General features: G+C 40.0%; 1 protein-coding gene across 1 annotated transcript in view; it reads left to right on the plus strand.

The window, feature by feature from the left end:
• The window catches only part of LOC142143230 (chitin synthase chs-2-like), a 182,243-nt gene that overhangs the window by 133,858 nt on the left and 28,110 nt on the right, over positions 1-20,275 (plus strand). The window contains exons 11-14 of the mRNA XM_075200941.1: positions 5,928-6,212; positions 7,125-7,304; positions 17,154-17,541; positions 19,674-19,726. Coding sequence (XP_075057042.1) covers positions 5,928-6,212; positions 7,125-7,304; positions 17,154-17,541; positions 19,674-19,726 — 906 coding nt within the window. The remainder of the gene's footprint in view (positions 1-5,927; positions 6,213-7,124; positions 7,305-17,153; positions 17,542-19,673; positions 19,727-20,275) is intronic.

Raw genomic sequence — 20,275 nt, forward strand, 5'->3', positions numbered from 1 at the left:
AACCAACAGCAAGAGTTTCTGTAAATGGCTACACGTCTCTCTCCTTTAGTTTGGGGCGAGGAACCAGGCAAGACTGTCCCCTGTCTCCAGTATTATTTGAGCTGGCCATAGAACCCCTTGCCTGCTTGGTTAGGGACCAACCGTTAATTGTTGGGCTCCCGATTGGAAAGGTATGTGATAATATAGCTCTTTATGCTGACGACATGTTGCTGTTTCTGTCAGACTCTGATTCCTCGTTGAACTGTCTATTGGAGGTGGTTAATAAATTTAGAGAATTTTCAGGCCTATTGATCAACTGGGATAAATCTTATATATTTCCCCTCCATGGTGTAATTCCCCCCGAGGATAGGTCTAGACACTCTCTTAAATGGACCAAAAGGTTTAAGTATCTTGGTGTCTGGTTTGGCGAGAGTGAATTTGTATCTCTTAATATAGATCCGGTTATAGAATATCTTAAAGTAAAATCACATATTTGGAAAAAACTTCCCCTTATGGTAACGGGAAGGATTAACCTTTTCAAGATGGTAAAACAGCCTAACTTCCTATATATTCTTCAGCACTCTCCGATATACCTCCCCCGAGCATTGTTTAAAAAAATATACAGACTTATTTCCTCGTTTGTCTGGGTCGAAGGAAGAGCACGTATCCGAATGTCTATTTTGTGCAGAGCTAAGGCTGATGGTGGATTAGCACTTCCGAATTTGTGAATATATTATTATGCAGCACAACTTGCCCATTTGACTAATTGAGTGGGAGATCAGATTCCTCTTGATCTGTTGGGCTTTCTGGCTGAGCAGGCTAAGGCAAATGCTTCAGGCGGTGCACTATTGCTGCCTATGGGAATATTGCTAAGGGGAAAATATTCGAATAGGGTGGCCCCAATAGTTAGACAGGCTGTTGAAGTCTGGCATATTTCTCAAAATATAGTGGGAAATGAAGGTTACGATCCTTTTACTCCTTTGTGGCATAATCTCTCCTTCCCGGAGCTTAATAAACTGAGAGAGTATAATATTTGGCAAAAATATGGCATAGTAAATATTGGACAGTTGTATCAGTCTGGTATATTGAAATCATTTGCACAATTATCACAAGAAAGGGGGATACCTAATTCTGCGTTTTACTGTTATCTACAACTTCGGCATTCCTTGAATGCTCAATTTCCTACCTCTACTCCCTTAATTTAGACATCTTCCCTTAAAACTCTTTTATTAAATATGGGTAGAAATAAAACTATTTCCCAGCTCTATTCAATCATTAATGGTTCTTTGGCCTCTAGGGATTTAGAATCATTGAAAGTGAAATGGCAGGTGAATCTTGGTCAGCTAACGGAGGAGGATTGGATTCACATGCTTAAATCTATTCGTAGTGCTACAACCTGCCTTCGGTATCAACAAATACATCTATATATATATTTCACAGAGTTTATCTAACTCCAGTTGGTTTGCACCATATGGGTCGGAGAAGTGATGCATCCTGTCCAAAATGTAGTTTTTCTGCTGCAGATTTCTGGCATATGCTATGGGATTACCCAGTAGTAGGTGCTTTTTGGGTGAAGGTCTGGAAATGTGTGACTGATACAATTCCAATGGCTCCCCATATGACTCCCAAAATCTGTCCTTATGGGATATTGCTAGATGATCTAATTGATAAATATCCAGCTGTATATATCTTTAATTTAACTCGCTAAAGTGGTGATCTCCCGGAGATGGTTGGCGCCTGACCCACCTGATTTTCATAAGTGGAAAGCCCTGGTTAATAATACAATGCAGCATGAAAAATATGTATATACTAGTAGAAATGCTCAAGCAAAAATCCCAAAATTTGGTCTATGTGGTATACATCTAAATACTGAGTCGGTTCGAACGATCTGGAGTCTCTGGATTAAAGTGCAAAATGCGATGGGAGGGGCTGGGTGTCTGGGAGGGGAGGCTCGTTTGTGCTAAATAAATTAAGCAAAAAAAATAAATACATAATAAAAACTACAAAATATGCGGAAAATATGTGGACTATAGAAATGTACAATATGGGGGCGTTGGAGTTTAATCTATGCATTAATATGTTGTCAATATACAATGTCTGATTGTCGGATCACTCCGTGAATTGTCTATTTAGGTAGAGATAATGTCTTAAATGGTATAGGCTATAAATTGTGCTTCACTAATGTCCTGTTCCTAATAACTGGAATGAGATTAATGCTCAAATACTGAACGATGCAACTATTGTATTTAACTTGTTTCAAGTATAACTATGTATGGAAATAGCTGATGTATCTGAGAAGCACTTCTAAGTTAACAGTGGTGTATGTTTAAATGTTTTTTGTGTGGTCACTTTTTTGTTATGTGTGACTAAAAACTCAATAAAAAGTATCTGATTTAAAAAATATATATTTGATTTTAGCATATTTTAGCAATTTTTCTAAAAAATACAGATCCAAAACCAGAACCAAAAAACACAAGGGTGATTTTGCCAAAACCAAAACACAAAGTTAATCCAGATCCAAAATCCAAAACCAAAAACAACACGGTGAACATCTCTAGTTTGAACCTATGCAAGTGTCAATAATCTGTTGAAATTAGCCAGACCAGGGAGAGATAGGCATCTCTGAGGAGTTTGAATCCCCAAAGCTGTATATCATCTAGCCAAGCAGAATGAGCAGAGGTGAGAACTCATGGTCCTGTGAACATTCCAGATCTCAGGACATCCCAAGCTCCCTTAGAAATCCCTGTGACATATGGGAAATATATCTGTCCATATTGACAGCTAAACTCTAGAGGTGTGGGATGAAAGCTATGTGGAAAAAGTTTTAAAATCTTCTGCCTTAGACAATAACGTGTGCATTTTCATGAGAGGGACTATTAAGACTTAAATGTCCCATATTTCTCAATTGTGTTCCCTCACACACCAAGGGCTAGTTTGCCGGCGGTTTGGCCATCGCCGGATTTACTAAAGGCAAAACCGCCGTTCAAACGGCCAACAAAGACTTTTTTCAAAACCACCACTTTAGAAAACACCATCCCAATTTTAACAATGATGAACATACAAACAGCCGGATTTACTATGGAGGGGTTTGGCATACCGCTGAAATAGCGCCATTCAAATGACCAAAATAAAAGAGCTGGTTGTGAGCGGCGAGATTACTTAAACAGCATGCTGAGCTGTTGGGGGATTTTCTCACGGTCGTGGGAAAATCCCCTAAAACTATAAATAGACCTCGAGCCTCGAGCAAGAGCTAAGCTCATTGCGTATCGGAGCTTCTACAGTGTAGAAGCTGTTTGCGGCGGTCCAGGACTTTTTTTATTTTTCTTCAATCAAGCAAGAAGATTCGAGGATCTTACAAGAATGGGTGGGTTTAATATTTTTAATAAATGTTAGTGGTTGTAATGAGGGTGTTGTGAATTTGTTAACATTTTGCTTTGTGGAACTACAGGTCCCAGCCATCTGTGGGTGTCAGGGCATGTTGGCACTTGTGGTTCTTCAAGTGCCAACATGCCCTGGCTGCCATGGGTATGCTGGTGCTTGTAGTTATACAAGTAGCAGCATGCCCACACTATTTCTGGCTACCTGGCTGGCTATGACTTGTAGTGCCACAAAACAAAATGGCGTCTGTTTGGTTTTTTTACATTTATTTCGCTGTTATTACCCTACACCCACCGCCCAGGGGTGTAGGAAGAGCCCTAGTGCTATCAGCACTGGGGTTGGTTAGTCATTATGGCAGGGGGACCCCTGCCGCATGTCCCCCTGCTATAGTGCCTCCAACCCCGGCTGGTTTGCCTAGTACTGGTTCTGTGAAAATAGGGACCCCACGCAAAATTTTTCCAGATTTTCACGGAACCAGCAGTAGGCTGCCAGCACTAGGGTTAAAACTGAATAGAGGGGGACTCCACGCTTTTTTTTTTAAAACTTTTATCTTTTCTTTACTATTTTGACAGCTGCCGGAGCTCCGGCAGTATGATAATGAAGACTTTTCCATGAAACTGCTGTGTTTAAAACGAAAAGCGTCATGTTTCTTTCCAAGCCGGCGGCGGCTTGGAGCCTTACATTTCGCCGGCACATCGCCGGCGGATTCACCTTGAACCTTAAATTCGCCCATTAGTAAATCATGCTGTTTCATATGCAAAACCGCCGGAAAAACGCGGCGATGCATGGCGGATCAAACACGCCAATTAACCCGCCCCTTAGTAAATCTATCCCCAAGTCTTAACTAGTAAGTAGTGACTAGTTTTATTTTCTATTTTATTTCTGAAACGTATTTGTGCAATTTATTGTTTGTCTTATCATTAATGTTTTTGTAGTTAAGCCTTGGAAACATTTTTCGGATTAAAATACATTTAATCTAGCATTTTCTCCATGGTTCTCTGTGAACTTATGAAGCCCAGGGAGGCTCATGCTACATGTGTATGTGATTTAAGTTTGAAACATTAATAAGTGGTTTTGGTGAACGTAAGGACACCATAATAAATCCTTTGGGGTGGCAGAAAAGGTTTATTCATGCTAAGTTACTAAGGTGACGCCAGTTACGGCCAGCTGTTCAGATTACTGTATCTGGGACAGGCTGGGCGTTTGTGACAGAATGCATAGCAGGTTTGGAAAGCAATCTTCCATTCGTGCTTTGGCAAGTCAAATTTTAGGCTCCTGAAGATCCAATTTCATAAAAGTCTTTGCAAAACTTCCAGCAAGTCAGGGATCAATGATGGAAGATATCAACTTTTAACAGTTTATTTATTAAGTTTCCTGAAGTCAATACAGGGACTTTATACCCATCTATTTCTTCCACAAAAATGATTGTTCAAGACGGAGGTTGAAGGTTGTATAAATGTCTTAGCTGTATTCTATTTCAGGTATCAAACCTTGCAAACTTTTAACTGTGGTGTCACGAACAGCACTCACCTGAGCCTGCGTGACATGTGTGTGGCAAAGAGTTAATCAATAACAACCATCTGGTCTTTCTAAAATGATTAAATCCTTTCCTATTTATGCCACACGCTAGCTTTGTCGTACCAACTATGCCACCACCAAGTTTTTTTATGAAGAGCTGATACTCTTATTTAGCAAGCCTTAGGTTCTCCCTTAGAACTAATCTAGCACAATTTACTTTAATCAGAGTTAACATTAGACCACAATGTTCTCCCCTTCAATTATGTAGCGTTTTGATCAAATTGTCGCTTGAATTCGTAAGAACACAGATGCTTGAACTTATTAAGTATAATTTAATATAGAAAATACATCCACAATGCTTAAGATAAAACAGTTAATAACATGACATACAAATAAATTAATATATTTTTTGGCACTCAAATAACAATTAAACTTAGTGCTAGATCACTGACTGAAGCACTTAAAGTCTTTATTATTGACTCTCTTATTAATATCCACAACAAGTCTCTTATGCCAATAAAAATACTATAAATAGAAAAAAACATCTAACCATTCAAATATGCTCCCAACTCCTAATCCCGAAATCAATTTATAAGTCGTCAAGTTAAAATTTTAACACTATTAATGTGAAACGACTGGTCCCTTACTAATACCCAAGATGCCCCTCTGGTTATTACAAGTGATTATATTTTATATTATTATCTTTTTCTGTGGAATAAATATTAAAGTGGAGCATAATATCCTAGCTGAAAACATACTAAAAAAAATCACATGTAAATGCATTACACATGTATCATGAAGCCATTAGTGTCATATCAAACTTAAATCAAAAGGTAGTCATTAATGTCAACCTATAATCTCTACTCAAAACTAAAAGAACCATAGAGGTCATCTGTTCCTGGGTCGCCTATTTAGGAGATAAATATACACATTGTAATATATTGTATTCTATGTCATGACAAGCTTTTGATGTTAGTGAGAGTATGCATGTGTTTTTATATTCCTTGTTTTCACTAGCTTCATTCATGCTTTTCAATTATTGATGCTACTAGGGGAGGATCGTTGGCTTTGTACATTACTTCTCCAACAAGGCTGGCGTGTGGAATATAATGCAGCTTCTGATGCATATACAAATGCTCCACAGGAATTTCAGGAGTTTTATAATCAACGCAGAAGATGGGGACCTTCAACCATGGCGAACACCATCGATTTATTACATAGTGGAAGAGAAACATCAAAGAAAAATCCATCTATTTCTACTGTATACATCCTATACCAGATATTAACAATGGCAACTTCAATGTTAAGTCCTGCTACAGTGTGCTTAATGATCGCAGGTACATTGCAACTTCATTATGCGCTGTATTTCTTCCTATGATAACTTACTACCATAAAGAATTATCTGATATTTAGCTTAAATATCTTTATTTCATTTCTTTCATATTCCACATAGAGTATACAATTTCTTAAATCAGTTATACACCTAAGTGGCTTTGAATGTCATCTGCCTGGTTTAATAGCTTTTGTCCAAGAATGCTTTGAAACATGGGTCAGTGCTACTGATGGTGGCATCTGGTTGTGATTGTGCCATTTTCAACACTACATTTTTAAATGAAGTATTTTTAACAATAAGATTTTAGATCCACAACACTTCATAGAACATTTGTCATGGTATAAGTGTAGTCTGGTGCTTCTGTGTGTATACATAGACATAACAACTGTGGTAAGTTTCTATGGGGGCCCATTAGGGCCCCTCAGCTATCTCATCGGAGCACTCAGTGGAGAATAGCCCTGTCTGCAGGGAGATTAATCCTGACACTCTAGAGAGTAAATTTATCAAGCTGCAAGTTTCCAGCAGGTTTGAAAGTGCTTATAGCAACCAATCAGATTCTAGTTATCATTTATTTAGTATATTCTACAAAATGATAGCTACAATCTGATTGGTTACTATAGGCAACATCTCCACTTGTCAAACCTGCAGCTTGATAAATTTACCCCTAGGACTCCAAAACTAAATTTTGCTTAGAGGGGAATGGAACTGTGATGTTTCCTTGCTCTCTGAGAAGACATGCAAAGTGCAACAACAGACAGCAAAAGGAGGCAGACAACTGGCCTGATAAGGTAGGCGAGTGAAGAGTGTTCCTCCCTAGAAATCTTGGCTCACCCTTCAAAATGTTTCAATGGGGCCAAGAAATTTCTTTCTACATACCTGTTATTATGTCACTTTATTTATTGGTTTCTAATTCCAGGTTCCTTCTCATTTCTTTTTAAATGGAATGCTAATGTCAGTATTGTGCTAGCAATAGTTCCTCCAGCTCTATACATTGGAGTTTGCTATATGACAAAACCCAGCACCCAAATCAGTATTGCTGCATTTCTTAGCGTGTGCTATGCTTTTTTGATGACAGCTACATTCCTATGCATTATCGGTAAGTGAACTTTTAAATCATACAGTAAACCAGCTTTAAAAGAAATACTTAAATATCAAACATGAAACTTAATTTCCTTTTAATCGAAATAGTGGTAGTTTAATATTAAAAAACAAAGCTGATATGAAAGATGAGTTTGAAAAAAGACACCAGTCCATCAAGTTCAACCTATTTTGGATCTCCTGCGATCCTGCACTTATATTTGAAATTGATCCAGAGTAAGCAACTGCCAATCTGTTTCAATTGTGAAAATCCCCCCAGACTCAATATTGCAGTCCTATTTTTACCCTATATCCACTACTATCCTTCATTTTTATTAATGGTCGTATCCCTGGATACACCTTTCCGCTAAAAATTTGTCTAACCCTTTCTTAAACATATCTATTGAATCTGCCATCACAACCTTCCCTAGCAATGAATTCCATATCTTGACTGCCCTTACTGTAAAGCAACCGTTCCTTTGCTGGTTGTGAAATTTCCTCTCCCCTAACCTTAGGAGATGACCGCGTGTCCTGTGTATGGTCCTTGGGGTTAAAAGTTCCCATGAAATCTCTCTGTATTGACCCCTAATGTATTTGTACATAGTAATCATATCTCCCCTTAGACGCCTCTTTTCTAAAGTAAACATGCCTAAACTGGCTAACCTTTCCTCATAACTTAATGACTCCATAACCTTTATCAATTTTGTCACCCTTCTCTGAACCCTTTCTAGTTCCAAATTATCTTTTTTATAGAGTGGTGCCCAGAACTGTACTGCATATTCAAGATGAGGTCTTACCAACGATTTATACAGCGGCAAAATTACACTGTCTTCCCTTGATCTATGCCCCTTTTTATGCATGCCAATACTTTGTTTGCCCTTGCAGCTGCTGCTTGACATTGAGCACTATTGCTAAGTCTACTGTCTATGAGCACTCCCAAATCCTTTTCCATTATAGATTCTCCTAAATTAATTTCATTTAATTTATAGATTGCGTTCTTGTTTTTGATCCCTGAATGCATAACCTTACATTTATCTGTGTTAAACCTCATATTCCATTCCATTTGGCCGCCCAATCCTCCAGTTTATTTAAGTCCCTCTGTAGAGAAGCTACATCTTGCTCTGATTTTATTACCTTACAGAGTTTAGTGTCATCTGCAAAAATAGAAACTTTACTCTCTAAACCATCACCAAGGTCATTAATAAATATATTAAAAAGGAGTGGCCCCAGCACGGAACCTTGAGGTACTCCACTTAAGACTTTTGACCAATTAGAAAATGTTTCATTTATCACAACTCTCTGTTCCCTATTCTCTAACCAGTTTTTGATCCAAGTACAAATGTTGATTCCAAGACCCAGTTCCCTTATTTTGTAAACCAACCTCTTGTGTGGCACTGTATCAAAGGCCTTTGCAAAATCTAAGTAGACCACATCTACTGGAGCTTTATTTATCTTAGAATGCTGGTATTATTAAACATATATATTTATTATCTATTAAAAAACAATATAAATTGATCATATAAACAATTTCATACATGTTCAACCTGGCAGATGTATGAATAAATACCCAACGTACATCTGCCACTTTGAGCGTGTATGATCAATTTCTATTGTTTTTTAACAGTTCATTAATATATTTGTTTACTTATACCAGCACTCTCTTTCATATCAGCTTTGTTTGTTCTAAGTAAATAACAGGAACAGTACCTGTTTAGCGTAGAGTAGTGGATAAGTAAAGCACCCTACTTAACTCATTAACGCTTTCTGTGTTTTTATTTATAATATTAAAAAAGTAAAGGTACAGTTGTGTCATGGATGTTCTGGAGCATGTGCTGATATCAGTAGTCAAATGGTATCATTCAACAACACAAACATTAGCACATTTAAGCAACTTATTTTCATATTGAGTGCCTTTTATAGCAATATGATGAGTGTCCATCATAATCTGCTGCACTGGGAGGGGATGTATGAAATGTAAGACCACTCTATTGTAGGGTATCACCATCTCTTTACAGTCAAAATAGCCTATTGGACATGGGAATTATTGACTCAGCATTGAGGTAATAACTTACAAATCACTGTTCAACAGCAAGAGGAAGATAAAATGTGTCATATGAATTATTTGCAGCACTAATGACTATTTAGAAAATATGAACAATTATTGCTAAGAAATATATACATATATGAAATAAAGTAAGGAGCTTATGCTAAAATTGTGGAAAAAAATGGTAATATGATACGTGACTAAAACCGCACAATGTTTCAAGATTATTTGACCTTTTTTGGTATTCGTTGCACAAATCTAATTAGCATTGTTACCAACGCACAATTCAATGCAAACGGTTTTTATTGCTAGGTTTCACTACTGCATTATTGATGCACGTGTGTATAATTTACAAACTTTTAGATACAGATGCAGGCCGCGTCAATTTGTGCTAAATGCCAGGTATCTTTTCTTGATCTTCTGCAATTTGCTACTTTAAGAAAACACATTGATTTGTGAATAAAATTACTATGTCTCCCTGTCTTAAATTAAGGAATCTATCATCTATGGTCTTAACTGGCATAGCTGTCAATTACTTGGCAGGAACAATACAAGCAACTGAATAGAGGAGAACTGCTAGGGATTGACAGTTACTGCCATCCATCCAAAGTACTGCATTATGTAACAATATTATATAAATAATTTAAAAATGGACAATGTATCCAGTAAAATTTCAACCAGCCCCGGTGCTAGACAATCTGGTTGTGTTTCCACTATAATATGTAGACTTTGAGTAATAAGGCTCTAAAGCCGAAAACATAGTTATTGTTTGTTAACAATGTTATTGAGATACTTGATAGTTATTCATTTATATATTTTATTTAATTTCTAAAGTACCAACATTTTTTGTGGAGTTATTAAATCTTTGACCACCTCTAGAACATAACTAATTCAAAACAAATGTACATACTACAAATGCTGCATAGTTTATAGTGGAAAATTTGTAAACATTTTTTATTTATTTACTGTGCATTCTTTTTTGATTTGATATTCCACATATGTACTGGGCATATCCTGTGTGTTAGAGCAGATCGGACCTAGACCCGTAATCATCAACAGATGTATCTTCAGATTATTGATTACAGACTTATGGTTTGCTTTTATACACAGTAAACTTATTTTTATCCCACACCCACTGGCACAGAGGTGTCAGACGAGCCCTAGAACTATCAGCATACAGCTGCGTACACCTAGGGGGCGGTTTGCATTTTTTCATCTTCGTAGTGAATGCAACCCTGACCGGCCTGGGGCTGGTTTGACATTATGGCAAGGGGAGTCCACACTGTGGGTTTCCCTGCTATAGTGTCACCAGCCCAAGCTGACAAAGCCTAGTGCTGGTAGTACTAAAATCAGGGGGATCCCATACTTTTTGTTTCCCCGATTTTGCTACTTTATTTACAATTTGTCCTTTTTTATTTTTATATGTATTGCCATTTTTAAATATAGTGATTTATGTCGATATTCAGACTGTCTTTTCAACAACCGAGTCTACATTTTACATGTCAACCTGTTAACTGTGTAGGCATTATGGACATGTAGACATTCTGACTGTCGACCTTATAACTGTGTCAACCTTATGACTGTAGACATTTTGGTGTAGACACTTGCACTGTAGACATTTTCACTGTTAACTTTTCAACTACATCCCAGGTAGAAGGAGGAAGAAAGAGAGCCTGGAGGGAGGAAAGAGAAAATAGGAAAATATATAATGTAGGGATGAAAATAGAGGAATTGGATAAATGCCGCCAATTAAGCCAGAGAAGTAGAGGGTATGGACTGTATTAAATAAAGAGAAGGTAAAGTAGGAGCCACAGACAAGAGGAGACTGCAAGCAAGCAGGAGAGAGTTTAAAGTTTGTCTTTAAACTGTGATAGTTATCATTAAACAAGATCCAGTTGAAGGGGGAGGAGGGTAAGCAGTTATTAGCTGTTTAAGGTGAGTACATAAAAATAAACAAAAGTAAAGGGTCAAAGTTAAAAAAGCAAGGTTCAACTGAGGTTGCTCCTGAATTATCTAATTAAGTGAATATTGCAGGATTCAGGCTGTACAGCATTTGGGTAATAGAAAGTTCCCCTTTATGATAAAGGAGATGTTAGGCCACATGCATGGCTGTATAACACAGGCTTTTTAAAACCTTATTTCCCTAAGCAGAAAATCATGTATTATATATTTTAAAATATTTAAGGTGTCTTATTTACATTGATTGGTATAACCACCTTCCCCTCTACTCCTTCCGCCCCACCACAGGCGAGGAAGTCCATTCTCTCATCTCATCCTCTCCCCCCTCTACCTGTCCCCTGGATCCCATTCCCTCCCACCTTCTTCGCTCCCTTTCCCCCACCACCTGCTCCCACCTCGCCCACCTCTTTAATCTTTCCCTCTCCACCGGCATCTTCCCCTTCTCATTCAAACATGCTCTCGTATCCCCCATTCTTAAGAAACCCAATCTTGACCCCACTTCTCTCTCCAACTATCGCCCCATATCTCTCCTCCCCTTTGCCTCCAAAATTCTCGAAAGGCTTGTCTGCAGCCGTCTCTCCTCCTACCTTTCTGAACATTCCCTCCTCGATCCTCTCCAGTCTGGTTTCCGCCCCCTTCACTCCACGGAAACTGCCTTGGCTAAAGTCACCAATGATCTCCTCTCTGCTAAAGCCAGGGGCCACTTCTCCGTTCTCATCCTCCTCGATCTCTCTGCAGCCTTCGACACTGTGGACCACCCCCTCCTCCTCCACACCCTCCAGTCCTTTGGCCTCTCCGGCTCAGTCTTGTCCTGGTTCACCTCTTACCTTGCTGACCGTTCCTTCTCCGTCACCACCTCTGGGTCTCTCTCCCCCCCGTCCACCCTTCCAGTTGGGGTCCCTCAGGGCTCTGTTCTGGGACCCTTGCTCTTCTCTTTATACACCTCTTCCCTGGGTGAACTCATCAGCTCCTATACCCTCAACTACCACCTCTACGCCGACGACACTCAACTATACCTCTCCTCTCCTGATCTCTCTCCCTCCCTCCTCTCTAGGGTGTCCGCCTGCCTCTCTGCCATCTCCTCCTGGATGTCCTCTCGATTCCTCAAACTTAACCTCGCCAAAACTGAACTCAGTCTTTCCTCCCCCTCACACCTCGCCCCCTTCTGACCTCTCTATCACTGTCGACAACACCTCTATCTCCCCTGTCCCCCAACTTCGCTGCCTCTGTGTCATCCTCGACTCCTCTCTCTTTTTTGGCCCCCACATTCTCTCTCTTGCTAAATCCTGCCGCTTCCAGCTGCATAACATCGCTCGCATCCGGCCCTTCCTCTCCCAAGATGCCACCAAATGTCTTATTCACTCTCTGATCATCTCCCGCTTGGACTACTGTAACCTCCTCCTCACTGGCCTCCCCCAATCTCATCTTGCTCCCCTTCGATCTGTTCTTAACGCAGCCGCTAGGCTCATCTTCCTCTCTCGCCGCTCCTCGTCGGTCTCCCCCTCTACCAATCCCTTCACTGGCTCCCCTTCCCCTTCAAGCTCCTCACTCTTACTTACAAGGCCCTCGCCAACTCCACTGCACCCTACATCTCCACCCTCCTCTCTATTCATGCTCCATCCCACCCTCTCCGATCTGCCAATGACCGTCGCCTCTCTTCTCCCCTGATCTCCTCCCATGCGTGTATCCAAGACTTCGCCCGCGCTGCCCCCCTCCACTGGAACAAGCTCCCTCCCTCCATCAGAACTTCCCCTAATCTGTCCAGTTTCAAACGGGCTTTAAAAACCCACCTTTTTCATAAAGCCTTCCAGTCTCCCACTTAATTACCTACCTTTTCTTCTGCCTCTTCCCCTATCCTCCATTCCTCCCTCTCTCCCCCATGTCTCTCTGTCTGTCTACCTCACCCCTTAGATTGTACGCTCCTTTGAGCAGGGTCACCTCTCCTCCTGTCTCACCACTGTTAACTCTGCTCTCCAGCAACCTTGCCGTCCTCCTCGAGGACCCTCTTCCCCCTGTCCCCTCCCGCTCCCTCCTCTCCCCCCCTGGGGGTCACCCTATAATCCGTGCCCTCCCTCTTGGGTTTCGTCGTATGCAGACCTTTCCCTCTCCCCTCCCCTGCCCTTGCTGTGCTTTGAGCTCACGGAGTTACTGTGCTTATTGTTTACTGTACTGTGCTGTCTCTCCTTGTATTGTAATTTCGTTTGTCCCTGTACGGTGCTATGGACACCTAGTGGCGCCCTATAAATAAAAATTATTAATAATAATAATAATAATAATAATAACCAGTCAATCCATGGCCGCAATGGTGGACTTCCGGGTCTTCACTCGGGAGAACCCTTGGTAGTCTGTGAGCAGGGTCGGACTGAGCCACAGGGGGACCGGGCTATCCCCCGGTAGACCCCAATCCTGATCGCTCCCCTCCTCGTTGGTGGGAGGAGCGGGAAACGTAAAAAAAAAAAAAGATGAATACTCACGTGACCGCGGCGCTCACCGACTCTTCTCTGCTCCGTTCGTACTGAATGTCGGGTGTGACTTCATCACGCCCGATTTTCAGTGAGGAGCGCCGCAGAGAGGAGTTCGGAACAAGACAGAAGACAGAAGAGAAGAAGAGAAGAAAGAAGCCGATAGAAAAGATAAGTGAAGGAACGGAAGCAAGGGGGAGCACAGCAGAGTGAGTGGGAGCATGGCAGAGAGAGAAGAGGGGGAGCATGGCAGAGAGAGAAGAGGGGGTGCATGGCAAAGTGTGAAGAGGGGGGGCATGGCAGAGAGTGAAAAGGGGGAGCATGGCAGTGAAAAGGGGGAGCATGGCAGAGAGTGAAAAGGGGGAGCACAGACAGCATGGCAGAGTGTGAAGGGGGACCAAAGCAGCATGGCAGAGTGTGCAGGGGGGCCAAAGCAGCATGGCAGAGTGTGATGAAGGGGGGCAAGGAGAAGGGGGGGCAAAAGCAGCATGGAGGGTGCAGTGTGATCATGAAGGGGCTTGTGGCAATGTAATGTGTGTGGTAGGTGGTGGCTAAATAATGGGTGATATTTTGTTTGTAGGATGAAGGTAGGACAATTAAATTTTATAGTGGGGACTATTAAGTTAAGATGGGGTGGTTTCGGGGCTATTAATTGAATGTGGGGCTGAGTTTGAGGAGCATGAGGTCTATTTATTAAATGTGAATATGAATTATTTAATGGCAGTGACTGTTGCGTGAAATAGGCATATTTATTATATGTAAATGCGATTAATTTATGCAGGGGCTGTCTGGAGGGAAATAGGTTTATTAAATGGGAATACTATTACTTTAATGTTGGGGCTGGAGGAAGGTGTAAGTATTAATTGGGGGTCCTATTGATTTAACGCCACGGCTGGTTGAAATTTTCTAAATGTACCCATTATTTTTTCCAAATAGGGGCCCCAACATTCCAGGATCCAGACAAGTCGCAACTAAAGAAACCAGCAGCCACAGGTGGTAAAAGTGACAAGAACAGGTAGGACAGTCTGTCAAATGTTCTGAGTCTAGTGCAGGCTTGGCTAACCTGTGGCACTCCAGGTGTTGTGAAACTACAAGTCCCAGCATACCCTTCCAGCACTAAACTGCTATATATTGGCAAAGTATGCTGGGGCTTATAGTTTCACAACACCTGGAGTCCCACAGATTAGCCAAGCCTGGTCTAATGGGACAATCCCGATTTTTGGTGACTGTTCTGCCTAATCTAAGGGGCAGGTCAAGACTGTGTACTCTTTATATATACACTGCATTCTTTATATACTACAATATGGTGCTAGCTGTCCTTCGTGGGTTGACCACTCCCCCTCTAGTGTCTGGTCTCGCCTCTATGATGGCTGGCCACACCCTCTCTGGTGGGCCCCTAGAGTTGCAGTCCCCCGGTGGGCCCTTCATGCCCCAGTCTGACACTGTTTGTGAGACTCGTGATTTAGGTGACCAGGCAAAGAATAGATTCTGGAAAGGTAGTTTTCTTCTGCCCTGGTATGGAGACTTTTTACCAGTTCTAGAAATGCAGATAATGGTTATTGGGTGAGAACACGTTGAGGGAGAAATTTAGTAGGCCCAGACATGATAGGCACTTTTGGTTACAAGGTTATTGATGAGGGCCGCAGCACCTCAAGGTCTTACTACAACAGCAGCGCTTTTCTACTGGGCTAAGGATGTTGTCTGCAAGAGAGCAGTACAAAGTAGGATTAATAGTTGCGAATGCAGGTAAGATTACTGGCCATGAAAAAAAATATTGTTCCCTTTGGCGCTAAATTTGGCAGTGGTCGTGAGATACCAATAAGTGAAGTCTGCGTCCTCAAAATCATAAATAAAACAAAAAAAAATGCAATGGTAACTCAAGCCACCAGTGAATTATTTGTGCACTGCAGAAAATCTCAATAAAATAATATTTATTTTTAAAAACAATACATAACCTTACATAATGCTGTGAATTCACTAATCAAAAAACACACAGTATATGGAAATAACACTTATAACTTGGATGTCGAAAAACCACAAAGAGTGATTAAATAGGTGCACCTATGTATTCTATTTAACTTATCATGTGTAGATTCATCCAAATATCAGGCAGAGTGTTTGGAAAAGTCCCAATATTGATGTATTTGCTTGTAAAGGATTCAGAACAATCGATCCCGTTAGATCCTACTAATAATGGAATAAAGAGTCCTGGACTATCGAAGCCAAATTCTTAACTGATGTAGACAGATGTAATCAAGCAAAGGGGTGGCAATCCGTGCGGTACAGAGTTGAAAAAAGTATTTTACCAGATTCCTGGAATAGCGATATGGCGTCGTACCTGTACCTTCAAAATGGCTCTTGTGAGCTCTTAATTGTAAAGTGTTGCCAAGAATATTTCCCCCTGAGTCCAGTTCCCAATCCTCCACAGGCTCCGTGCACGCATGAGTGTGTCTTTTCCCCAGATCTCAGAGTCTGATTCCGATGTAGCTTAAGGCAGCCTCAAATAGATATTGTATATGCTGCAACGTCTCTCCTGATTAGCCAAATGCAAAAACCAGCAGAGCCCGATATCTGCTTGACTGTAAATTAAAGTAATCACAGCAAGGAATAAAATTGTAAAATTGAGTAACGACTAACGCGTTTTATCGCCAGCAGGCAATTTCAATAGAGATGAAACACAAGAGTAAAACAATAAGTAAACACACACAATTTTAAAATGAAGTTTAATTCAATAATACACTTCCCAAAACCCTCAATTTTATTACAAATAAAATACATTATTTTTCATTCTTATTGCTTGTTCTGACATAGTTTTAATACAAATTGACACGTGCTACATCTGTAACCATTAGCTATAAGTTTAGTTAACATCTGAAATTTCTTAAACTGTATTCATTTTGTGTAAGATTATTATTATTATTTATTTGTATAGCACCAATCATATTATGCAGAAGATATGTAGTTATTCATATAAGTCCCTGCCCCATTGGAGCTTACAATCTAAACTTTCTACCATAGACACTGACTAAGGCCATTTATGTCAGAAGCTAATTAGCCTCCCAAAATGTTTTTGGACTGTGGGTAAAAACCGGATCACAACTATGCAAACATGGGGAGAACATACAAACACCACACAGATAGGGCCCTGGTCAGAATCATACTCATGACCCCTGCACTATAAGGCAGCAATGCTAACCATTTTACAACTGTAATGCCCTAAAGATCATAACATTTGTGGGGAGCTGACACTTGTCTTCACTTCCTTCTACTTTAGAATAGCTGCAATATGTAAATTGTTAATAGTGCTATAAAATTCCACAAATACTAGTAAATTGTAAGCAAATTTCAAGGTACAGTGTGATTAAGTAACCTGTTTTTCTTGTTTATTATTTTGCTTTTTTAGGTGACCTAGTGAGACAGGAAACCTTCATGACACCCACAGGCTTATTTCTAATCTCAATGATCTTAATATATTTAATAACAGCCTTGCTTCATCCTCATGAATTCTTCTTGTTGATACATGGACTTATATACATTATATGTGTTCCAAGTGGTTACCTTTTGTTAACAATATACTCCCTAGTTAATTTGCACATAGTGTCCTGGGGTACTCGAGAGACTGTAACACCTAAAACTAAAACAAAGCCAAAGAAGAAAAGAGTCAAATACCAAAAGACCTGTAATTGTCTTTGGTGGGATGTTGAAGTACAGGTCCATGACACAAAATGTCAAGATAATAAAGAAACAGATGACAATAATGAAGATGACATTCAACCTATGGGCCCCCACGGGTAATGTATGGCTCAAAAGTTATCTAAAAACATTTTGTGGAATTTTCATTATGTGGTTGGAGTACAAAGACTTTGGTTTGAAGGTTATGAATGAAACATAATCTAGCATTATGAAACTAGTTTCGCTGTTGGCTGTAGGAGATATTTGACTTTGCTTGCATTATGATTGTTAATGTATATTTAAATATTTAACTATCATTTAACTATGTCAGTTGTCCACTATTAGTTGGTTATATAAACCATCAAGTAGTGTGTATTGAATGGTATCTGAATTTTCTGCAATTAAAGAGCCCCCTTTTTTCCGTTAGAGGTCAATGTATTTAGAGATACCCACCCCTATGCCATACCATTTGGGGATATCAGCTTGTTTAAAATTCACAAATGTAGAAGCAATTCTATAAATAAAACTGAAGGTCAGAAGGGTCTGAAGGCTATATGAGGTCAAGGAAAAGCGCCATATACCAGGAAGACAAATGGAGGAGGAGAGCAAGGGCTGGCCATGGGTCCCAAGTCTAACACAACTTTACATATCAACAGGGAGAGGGTAAGTTCGGCTCTTCCGCCTCCTATAGAAGTAGGAGGATTACAGCACCAGACACCATTATGGTTCTCTAGTCCCCACAAGAGGGCTAATTTAATAACCCCCTTTTCCACTTACATGTTCAGTGAGGGGGCATACTTTGCTACCTCTTATCCAAGCAGGAGGACAAGGAACTAATAGTTGTTGCTTTGTTTATGCACTCTCCAGCCCACCCAGCCACAAGTTCGGCTGTTAGCATGAAATGACTTGTTTGGCTATTTGATTTTGCGTACAAAGTGGAATAATAGGTGTGGAAAACACTGTGGCCATTCTCAGCAGCTTCACAATGCTGGCCAATAGTACACACACCTCATGTTTTGGTGGAAGCAGTCGGTATCTGGGTTCTGGGGAACATTGATTAGGCGCTAGAGCTGGGTACTATGGCAATTGCGGACTGTAGAGCAGGGAGCACCCTGAGCTAGGCCTGACAAAGGGACACATCTAAGAATGTTTCCATTTGAAGGACTGCGGTATTGCAATTGGTTTTCACCACTTTTCAGATTTTTAAGCATTTTTTTCAAAGTTGTGTCTTTTCCTCACCAAAAACACATCTCCATCTTTTCATTTTTGGTCAAGAGTTATCAAATCTAACAGGGCGGGGGTAGTCAATGGGTATCTTAAGGTGATTCACTTTTTTAGAAAATAAACAAAATAATGTTCCCTGGAAGTGGAGAGCTGGCAAGGGGGGACAGGCTAGTAACCATTCTTGTTTTTACAGTTGAGGACTGATATAGGATGGCCAGTTTCAATGCTGAACTCAATGATCATTATAGAAACTTTAAAAAGAACTGATGTAGATGTTAAACTGTTTCCCATGCCTCTCTAACTGATAATTACATACACATATGCACATAGAAAGTATACCCACAAGGTTTGTAATAGCCATGATTCTCCTGCAAGAGATAATGGTTTCCAGCAGTGGTGGCAGTGGGGGTGTAAACGGTGGTATGCTATACTGCCACTTCTGCTACTGCCTTCATTGTTAAACTATCAACTTCCATTCACTTCCATACCCATTACATTCTTCGTTAAGCCACTTCTAAATTTCCATACCACTACTTCTAAATTTCTACTTCGACCACTGGTTTCCAGTCCACTACTGTCTCCTCATAACAGTTTTCAATCATAAATGTGTACTAATGCTGTACTATTGGCCACTAACTTACTTGTGTTTGCACCCCTAAGCCTAAAGTTACCAGCCCTCCCCTGTGGTCTATTTACAAATTTATTTTACTTTGTTTAAGTTACACCAACAATCCCAGCAAAGCACCATTTGCTTCATAAACAATCTTAATTGCCATGTCAACGTATTCCATGACCCAATATTTATTTCTGAACCTATTTCATAAACATGAGAAGGCTGACATACACACAGCTTTACACATACTCCCATGAATATATTTGATTTACTTTGTAGCTTCAAGAGATTCTTGAAAAACTTCTGTTTTCTTTTGACAGACAAGTTGTAAAAACTTTAAGGTGTTAGCTTTTCTATTTGCTGAATAAAGTTAACACTCTTCTATGTTTTATATATATATTCTGTTTTGTCTAGTGAACAAACTAAAAGTGATATAGAAGAGAAAGAAGATTTTACTTATGAAGAAAGTAAGTATACAATTTGAGTAATGGCAAAAAACATTTTTAGGAATGAAACATTGGCTGTTTGAAAGATATCTATGTGAATATGTCCATAAGAGCTGCGCAGCACATCCAAAAACTTAATAGTAGGTGGCAGGATTAATACATTTTACATAAATTCCTATCCAGACAAGACTGGAACTCTGTATAAAAATAAACTGTATTATTATTATTATTATTATTATTATATAATATCCCATCCATAGCAGCAAGTCACATAAAGGCAATTCAGCAGCAAGTCAAAAAGGACAGATAAGCATCATAATTATTTCACTCATCTTATGCTGGCATTGATGAAACAAAGCTCATGATAGTGTAGGTCATAAAATATCCAACGGCCGTTTAGGTGCTCCTGTGGCACCTTTATCAAGGGCTGCTCTCACAGTACCACGCTTGAAGTCACTGTACTCTTCAGAACGACCCATTTTGTATCACAAATGTTTCCAAATGGAGACTGCATGCCTAGGTGCTTGATTTTATATACCTCTGGCAACGGGTCTGATTGAAACACATCAA

Source organism: Mixophyes fleayi, chromosome 3 (genome assembly GCF_038048845.1).
Source record: "Mixophyes fleayi isolate aMixFle1 chromosome 3, aMixFle1.hap1, whole genome shotgun sequence".
Classification (NCBI taxonomy): domain Eukaryota; kingdom Metazoa; phylum Chordata; class Amphibia; order Anura; family Limnodynastidae; genus Mixophyes; species Mixophyes fleayi.